The sequence below is a fragment of the Sparus aurata genome, chromosome 12 (genome assembly GCF_900880675.1).
Source record: "Sparus aurata chromosome 12, fSpaAur1.1, whole genome shotgun sequence".
NCBI lineage: Eukaryota > Metazoa > Chordata > Actinopteri > Spariformes > Sparidae > Sparus > Sparus aurata.
In genome coordinates this window covers 22,025,231-22,034,371 of record NC_044198.1, presented here as the reverse complement: position 1 = coordinate 22,034,371, position 9,141 = coordinate 22,025,231, and the positions used below count along the sequence as shown (strand labels likewise).

At 40.2% G+C, this 9,141-nt stretch overlaps 1 protein-coding gene across 1 annotated transcript; it reads left to right on the top strand.

The window, feature by feature from the left end:
- The first annotated feature begins 1,040 nt into the window (after window positions 1-1,040).
- Window positions 1,041-3,030, top strand: lage3 (L antigen family member 3). The gene is made up of 3 exons (XM_030434650.1): window positions 1,041-1,131; window positions 1,789-1,917; window positions 2,009-3,030. The coding sequence occupies exons 1-3, from the start codon at window positions 1,094-1,096 to the stop codon at window positions 2,121-2,123; spliced, it is 282 nt and encodes a 93-aa protein (XP_030290510.1). The 5' UTR covers window positions 1,041-1,093; the 3' UTR covers window positions 2,124-3,030.
- Window positions 3,031-9,141: the final 6,111 nt, after the last annotated feature.

The following is a 9,141-nucleotide window of genomic DNA, read 5'->3' as shown; positions in this document are numbered from 1 at the left end:
GTACTCCAGTAAATAGCACACTGTGAAAATATTAAAGTGACAGTTCTGCTTTTAAAATGTTACTGAGGTGTTATTATGTAAGTATAATCAAGAAAATGCACTTCAAGTATTGAAAGTAAAAGTACTTAATATGGTAAGACTATTATATGACATCATTGGATTAATATGACTCATGCTTTAATGTAAAAGAAGGATTTTACTCTTCTAGTTAGTTGAGGTGCAGCAAATGTTGAACTATTTTGTAAAAGAGAGCAACTACAGATTATTTTTAATTAATTTTTTTGATTATTTCCTTAATTCATCAATTAATAATTGCTTTGTACAAATTGTGAAAATAGAGAGAAACTGTACTATAAAAAGTCAAAACCTCAGCAGCAATACCGCAATACATACCCTACTCTATAAACATAATGCGATAGGCAATGTAGGCCCCCTATAGCAAATATAATTATGTATACAAATGTGCAAATTTCGTGTGAATACTGTAAGAAGATGTGCAGAAAGCTTATTGAAGAAGCAAAACACATAAAAAATAAACAGATCAATGTGGTGAAGTAAAAGCACAAGACCCCCTGAAATGTGCAGTAGAAAAAGCAAGTGGCATCAAAATAAAAGACTCACGTAAAGTAAAAGTACTCAGTAAAAGTCAAACCACATTTAATAGCAAAGGTCTGAAAACTAATTCAAGAGATGCTGCTTACATTCAAGGACCTTTTTCTGATAATACGATTGACTTCTACTGAAGTGTATATTTAAACTTGTATCTTTAAATTGAGCTTTTGCTACTTTTACCTTATTCTTATTTAACTATATGCAACACAAAGCCATGTCATTAATAACATTTCAGGACAAAAGCCTATATCCTAAACATGAAAGTGTGTAAGTGGTAGTATCTCATAAAATCGACCAAATCACATTTCATTGTACTTTTATTAAGCTGTCATTTTTTTAAGCAGCTGTAATACTACAGTCCGCCGTTGGGTGGCGGCAGCGCGCCGTCACGGTCTCTGTTCTGTTAGAATATGTGTCTCTGCCGTAGAAGAAGAGAAGATCAAACCGGAAGTTCCGCTTTTACTTCAACACAACAAGGAAGATGGCGGCAACAGACGGAGGAGCCAACCAACTGGAGTTGTATCCTTTAACGTCAGCTCTGGATATTCATCTTTCAGTCATATATGTGTTCTTTAAAGAGCTCTCTTTATGCTTATTTTAGAAAGTCGCCATGTTAACGGTTAACTATTAGCTGAGCGCTACATGTCTATGACGGCTAACCGTCCTCCTGCTGCCCACACTGGGTGAACCTGAGTGAGAGGCGCCGCTGGGTGTCTCCGGAGTGAATGTCTGTCCAGTGATCGATTAATAAAGAAAATAATGGTTGGTTGCAGTCCTAAACTTAATGCTTATAAAACTGGCAAAGGGACTAGTAACCTAACCTAAATTATCAGATAAATGTAGTGGAGTAGGAATACATTATTTGCCTCTAAGATGTATGTATTGATTGATTTATAATTTGTAATCTAAAGTAGCAGACAATTTTAATCCTCTAATCAAAATTGCACTTGAGTAAATGTTTTAGGTCCTTCGCTTCACCTCTGACAATGTATATGTCTGCATATATTGACTTTACTGTCAGTGCCCATATACAAACAACAAAAGAGAACATTTTCTTTTTAGACAACAGACAGTTTGGATAGAAACATTTGTCACAGACGTTTTTTAAAGGTGTTTCCCATCAGTTAAAGGAACATGCTGTAGATATGTTTGATAGGTTCCTTGACCCTCGTGCAGCTCTCTGGACGTTCCCTTCCCGTCGTCTCGTGAGGCCGAGATCGCTCTGCGCTCGCTGTCTCCGGACCGAGAGCCGAGGAAAGGCGGCATCCGCAAACAGCTCACAGTGTCTGGCAGCAAGCTGTCTGTGTAAGAAAACACGGCTTCAACTCTCCTCCACCTTTCTCCGACAGTCACAATGTTGATGTCTGCTGCTGAACTTGTTCTTCGTGTGTTTCAGGAAATGGAGTGCAGATGAAGCTCGGATCCTCAGAGTGTCTGTGAATTCATTCCTGGATCATCTGTCGCTCGTTCTGGAGACCATGGAGATGTTTGGACCTCCTGTTTCACAGTGAAGCCTGACAGATGTTTCAGGACTGAATTGATCCTCTCATCCTCCACAAGGAGCCGACTCTGGTAGAAAAACAGGGAGTGACTCCGAGGACTGGCAGCTTAAACTGTGTTTGCTTCAAGCAGGAAAATCTGATGTCTGATTCATTAAGTGGGACTAAGGAGCCGATGGTTTGACTGTAGTTTGTAGTTTTTATTTTAACCACCTCTGTTAAAGGAAAAAGGCTTGTGGTTACTGACAGATCAGAGAGATATCAGCGGAACTGGATCTCAGACCAGCTCCAAAAACCCTTCATCCTCTCTGGCTGCAGCTTGTCAGATGCGAAGATTTTCTGTTTCATGTCTTTACAAATCAGATCTTGAACAAAACAAGTCATTTGGAGACATCTCTTGTTCTCTTGGCAACTGTGTTAAACATTTTTGACAGTTTTTGGAACACTTTATAGACAAAGCAGTCAATCAAAAGAAAGACCGGCACTTGGTTTTAAGCCCCATTGTTGAGGATTCATAAGCAGTTATCATATAATAAATGGTTTAAATGCATACTGTAGTTTTAAGTGTTTATTCATGTATTTCTTTAATGCACGTGAACCCTCCATAATTGTGTGCTGTTATATAAACATGATACGTGATGAACACAGTAAAACTTCATCTAACTGTTGACACATTTTGTGCCTTCATAGATGCTGAAAGTCACCTTATATCAGCTTATAGCTACATTATAATGTGTTAGAAACCATTTACTACATGTTAAACATTTGTAATTGATGAATGAGGCTTAAAGTTTAAAAAAGATAATGAAAATACATTTCAAACTACATAAGATCTGGTGGTGTAATTTTTTTATACTGTAGTAAATTTCAATGACTGCTGTACAGAGTTTTTTTCATTAAAGAGAAATGTGTTTAAATATGTACGCTCTAAAAGATTTTAGTCGTTGGCACTGAGGAGGTTATGTTTTCGTCTGTGTGCGTGTGTTTGTTGGTTTGTCATCAGGACGACACAAAAACTGCTGAACGAATTTCCATAACGCCCAGAATAGACCCCAACATTTGGGACGTATCCAGGAGTTTTTTTTCCCGTTTTCTTGAACATTAACAGATTACTTTCTCAGGGAATGACGCGTAAATCGTAATGAAAAGAAAAAATCAGGTGTATTTAGATGGCTGGTTACCTGTGAGTGAGTACAAACGGGGACAGGAGTGTTTGGTCTCATTTCCCCTCCTGAGAAGTGGTTTAGAAACTGTGACTTGTCCTCTGAGACATCTGTTGGACTTTGATACCGGTCAAGACAACCTTATTTTGAACAGACGTTTTGTTGATTGTAGTGTTTGGAAAAATTCTGAATTTGTGAGGAAGTTGCTTTTCTAACTCTCAGCGAACTAAGCTTGATGTATAGCGTTTTTTGACGTTGCGGTCACTGCCCAATCGTGCTTTGGACGCTCGGGTTTCTGTATGCACTGCTCCTTTAGAAACCTTTAGTCGAGACACGATTTGATTAGAAAGACCTGCTTTGCTTAGAATAACACTGTAATCTACTCTCTGAATCCTTAAACGTTCTGATTATTTTAGAGAGTTTTTAACTGTTAAGAAATTTAGAGTGACAAATGTGTGATGTGATGGGGACCTCTGGCAGTGATGAACCTACAGAGAATCATCGCTGTTGGTTATCCAGCAGATGGCGCCACATGACCAGACATTCATCACCATGTTAGTATTTTTTTTAATCATGATTTTGTATCAGAGAAAAGTCTCTTTCCTGTCAGGAGAGGAGAAAATAAAAAACACCCCAGGTCTTTGTTAAAGCAGCAACACCTCTCCGTCAGACGTTTGTTAAAACGTTCACTGAAAACATTAATTTGCTCGTCCTCGTCATAAACACAGTGAGGTAAACAACTTTCTGCCCCACTGATAGGATGATAAGTGGAAGACCTCACAGTGAGAAAGGAAATGAAGCTCTGCAGTGACTGACGGAGGTGTAATGAAACTTCAGACCATCAGACGTCTCACTGACTCTGTTCTTTCCTTTTTTCACAATAAAAGCATTCGGCTACTTTGAGAAGATAACAGCAGTCTGATAAATGCAGATATTTATAGACGCACACGAAGCAGATCTGATCCCTTCATCTGTTTCATCTTTGTCGGCTGAAATTACACTGAATAAAGATGTACAGATGTGCTTCCTTTAATCAAGAAAATAAGAGTCTATAATTGGATATTTTGGTCTGCACAGTTTGCGATGAATCAAAGAGAAAATATGTTGATGTTGGAAAATCCTCAATAACATGTCTGGTAAACGGAGATGGAATCTAACCAGGTATATGTACCAACCTGAGTGTCTGCACGTCACTCTCTACTTCCACTCCATGACATTTCAGAGGGAAATATTGTACTTTTTACTAGGTGCCTGTAGTTTGGTTGATTTGGTCCAACTGAAACGAATGATACATTGTGTTTTAGTTCTGGTCCGGTTCTTGTTCACATCAACATTTTACAAACAAACCGAGAGGAGTCACACAGACCGACGGTAACTTGTTGATTGGACAGTTTTGGCATTTCCTGCTTCATCAGGATCCACGTGAGGAAACCACTTTAATCCTCCTGATGTGTAGTTATGTTCCTTGATGTCACAAAGAGCTCACAGAGAGATAACGAGGCGGATCATCAGCATTATTAGTATTTTTAGACTGCAAATCAGCCTCATGTTGAATAATGACAGACAGGATAAAAGGGATGAGTCTTGTATGGTAACGATTGCACAGGATCAGTCACACAGTTTCTGTGGACTTTAATAAACTGTCACAGTATGAAGGACACACAAACAGCAGTTTTATCAACCTTTGACCTGTTAATAGTGGAAAATACAGCACTGAAACCCAGTGGCGTGCACAGAATTTTTGAAGGGCAGGGGCGAAAAAAAGGGCATTTTAGCGCATGTTTTGGCTCCCAAGAGGGCACTTTAGCACGCGTTTTAGCTACCAAAAGGGCACTTTAGCGTGTGTTTTGGCACTCAAGAGGGCACTTTAGTATGCATTTTTGCAAACCAAGAGGGCAGTTTATCATGTTTTAACCAGCCATGGGGGCAGTTTAGTGTGATTTGCCAACCAAGAGGGCACTTAAGCATGCGTTTTGGCTCCCAAGAGGGCACTTTAGAACACGTTTTGGCTCCCAGGAGGGCACTTTAATGCACGTTTTTCAACAATTGGGCCACGAGGGGGGCCGACTGCCCCCCCCTGCGCACACTACTGCTGAAACCATCACTGAAATGACTTTTTACATTAATAGGCGGCTTGGTGACAGATCAATAACAACGCTTTTGGTGCAGGTGAAGGTCAGCAGACGGACAAATCAGTAATTAAAAGCTTAAAATTGTGCTACTATCATAAATCCAGTAATTGGTTGGCGTGCATTCACACCACAAATAAACCGCAGCAGGGTCCATTTGGAAGCGAACCATGACCCGGTGTTTCAAGCGGTATAAGTCGGTGCAGGGTCCGTCTTACCTGAGCCAGACAGGTCAGGTGAGAATGCATCCTGATGTTCATGCAAACGAAACGTACAAAGAGTTTCGAGAAACTGCTTAGCTTTTAATTTGTAAATTGACTATTCAACAGTTTGTACAAAAACAGCTAAAATGATCAATTAATCGATCGTATATCTTTGGGCGATTATAGCCTTTATCTTAAAAATGGGTATGATTTCTTCTGTTGGTACAAATTACAAGACATGAATATGCTCCTGCGGCAATATGAATCAACAAATAAAACTTTAAATTACATGTTTTAAAATTTCCCCAGAAACTGTCAGAAAAAAAACATGATAAAATGATGAAAGTAATCACAGCGCGGCAGTTAAATCTGCTGTCATCTGTAGTAAAACAGGTTTTTATTTCATCATGACAGCTGAGGCCACACACACACACACACACACACACACACTAAAAGAGCATTTTTTTTTGGGTTTGTTTTCATCCGAGTGACTCATCATCGCTGACATTTAAACATCATCCCACTTGCACAAATGACAAGTGCCTGTAAAAGCGCCTAATGTAAACGGCTGCTGTGAATCAACAGGAGCTGAACCCGGGGCGCAGATGTATCGGAGTAGATGTGAGGGCAGGGGCGCGAGGTTAGCGTTCGAAATGCTGCCGTGGGATCTGTTGCACAACTGCGGGTACAACCGGTTCAGGGCAGTTTAGCAGCAATCAACGACGTGTGCCGCTGCATCTGGAGGAACATCTGGGGAACAAACACCAGCTGGTTCACGACAACCTGCAGTCTTATCACCAGTGAGGAGCGAAGCTGAAGTCATGTATGGTCAAAGATAATCTACTTTATTTGTTTTTAGGTATTATTGCCAATGCCAGGGGTCATATTTCCTCCCATGTGCGCTTGTTTGTTGGTTTGTCAGCAGGAGTACATAAAAACTACCAAACAGATTTCCATCAGAATTGGACGGAGGACGAGTCTCGGCCCAGAATAGACCCCACTAACTTTTGGTCCGGATCCAGATAGATCCTTCTTTTTCCCCTCACAGTGACGTGAGCTCTGGTGTTGCTCGGTCACGTCTGAAACCGTGCGCCTGTTTAAGCTGCTTAACTGAGCATACGGTTGCTTTCCTGTTTAGGTGAGGTGGACAAGATAAAATGTCAACAGCTGTAATGAGGTGTTTTTTGTTTAGCTTTTGCAGCTTTCTTCCTCACCTCCTCTGCGTTGACTCCCTCCTTCCGTGAGTCGGCTGTTCAAAGTTGAGTTGTGGTTTTTTTTTTGCTGCCTGGTAATAAGACAAGTTTTAAAAACAAAATATTCCCTCACGCTTTCCTCTTCACTTGCAATCAGGGACAATTTAATGACAACATTTCAGTGCACGGACTAAAATAAACGTAGGTCTTTAACAGGTAGGTCGTACTGAAATATTGGAACATTTTCCTGATTGTAAGTGAAGATGACTATTTGTTCGATCAACTGTCAAGTATTTTTCTAAATCCTGAGCTGCCACAAGCTGCTGCACAACAATACCATCCAGCTACATTTAAAGCTGCCATGTCAAAAGAGGCAAACCTTCATAGCGACTCAGGCATTTCGGTGGATTTTTGGATTACAGATGAGCAGCATGCATGTACCTTTGCTCAGTTTCTGAGGACGCCCGAAAAACACGTCGAGACTCAACTGAAACTTCTATAATCTCCCTGTTAAAAAAAACAGTAATCTGTGGATTTGCACATGTAAGCTGCCAGGGCGGCACAGAGAGTTAACTAATGCAGACACTTCAGCAGAGTGATGGAGCTTAATAGAAATATTTAAGAGAAAACAAGACTTCGGGAACCACTTCAGGAGAAGCTCTACGGTGATGAATGAAGCTTTGAAATAATTACATCCGACATTAAAGCGGAGCCGGCTCTTATTGCTTTATGACTCATTTAGAGTCAATGGAGCGACCGCTGCAGTAATAACAGCTTTATTCTGATCTTTACCCAAATTTTTATAACATTTACTTTCCTGCTAAGTCAGTGAAATCGAGTTCGGACAAAATCAGCGGCGTGGAAGAATAATATGAGGCTGTTAATCACCTCGGCGCTGGACTCTAAATCATTTTTTTAAAACTGTGAACTCAACTCAAAGGCGACACTTCCCCTCTCTTGACTGTGTCACTGAGAGGGTGTCAAGTTTTGGTGAAGTGACAACAAAGATGCCGCGGAGTGTTTTTGTGAAGATCCCCACAGTTGAGCTTCAAAACAAAATAATGTGTACTCGGTTTACTGCACTTAAATCTGCAAGTTTTTTTGGGCCTGTTACTACAAGTCTTTCCGAAGGACACTAATGTTCTTCAGCTTACTGCAGCCGGGCTTCAGCTGGTTTAATATAAGTAAGCACTGTTAGGCCCAGTGTCCACATAGTGTTTTTTTCTGAGCGAAAGTATATTTTTTCAGTTGTTCCCAACGAGGAGTGAACATCTGTGGCAGCAGGCAGCCGTCCAGAGACAATGTGCAGCGCCCAGTGTCTTTTTTCAGAGCACTCTGCCTCAGCTGCTGTTGAAAGTCTTTCAAATTTTCAAAAAGGCGCTGGTGATGTCACCATCATGGTTCTCCTGGCCTGCGCGATAACATTCACTGTATTTTTGTCTTCTATGGATCATGCACCCACATCCTTCTTGCTCTGATGTCAAATATGAGGTGTTGATAAAAGGTGTCCCACAAGGACTAACACTTGGCCTTATGCTATTTACTCCATACATACTATTTATTTTAAACAGAGCTTTGCAATGTTCATATCTATGCTGATGATGATACTGTCCTGTTTGTCATCAGATTTACTGACTACAGTCAGTTATTGACAACCTTAAAATTTCTAAGCATGAAGACTAGTGCTGGTAAACCACAGATGTATAAGGGAACTTGATAAAGCGTTGGAAATGGGGCTCTGGTCCTTCCAATGTAAGCTGCTCACTGAAGACTAAAAAGTTAGAAAAATGACCTGGATTCTCTACAAAGCCTCTACATCAGCCCCTGGCTGACTTAACCGGATATAACTTGAGACCTGGAAATGTTATTTTTTCAGCCTTTTTTCTCAAAATGAGTTTATGGGAAAATGTCTTTATGACCCCTGAGCTTCATGCAGTGGTGTAATAACATGGTTATCATCTGAATTTTGGATTATTGCAGAAAAGAATCTGTAGAAAACACAAGCTCATGATACATACATGTTTGGTTCAGTAGGATAATCCCCACAGATGAGCAACACTTTTGTGATTTTTGGGGTGAAATTTAAATCACTTGAAGCAAAAGCTAATGTCAGCTTGTCTTTAACTCCAAAAAGACAAAGACTCCATTTACAGCGATCATTTCAGGTCTGTGGTATCTAGATGAAGTCAAGGGGTGATTCAATACGTTTTTGTTCCTAATAAACCACATGGAAATGTCTCCTGAGGCTCCAACACTGCATTACATAAATTAAACTTCCATTTTTTTGCAGCTCAAATTTTGACAAAATATGTAAACAAGTCATGACAAACACCAGGGATGCC

Bases quoted from the DNA above. Each gene is read 5' to 3' on its own strand.
- lage3 (XM_030434650.1), top strand. From the start codon at position 1,094: ATGGCGGCAACAGACGGAGGAGCCAACCAACTGGAGTT. The intron at 1,132-1,788 runs GTATCCTTTAAC...ACCCTCGTGCAG, and splicing joins GGAGCCAACCAACTGGAGTT to CTCTCTGGACGTTCCCTTCC. The intron at 1,918-2,008 runs GTAAGAAAACAC...CGTGTGTTTCAG, and splicing joins TCTGGCAGCAAGCTGTCTGT to GAAATGGAGTGCAGATGAAG.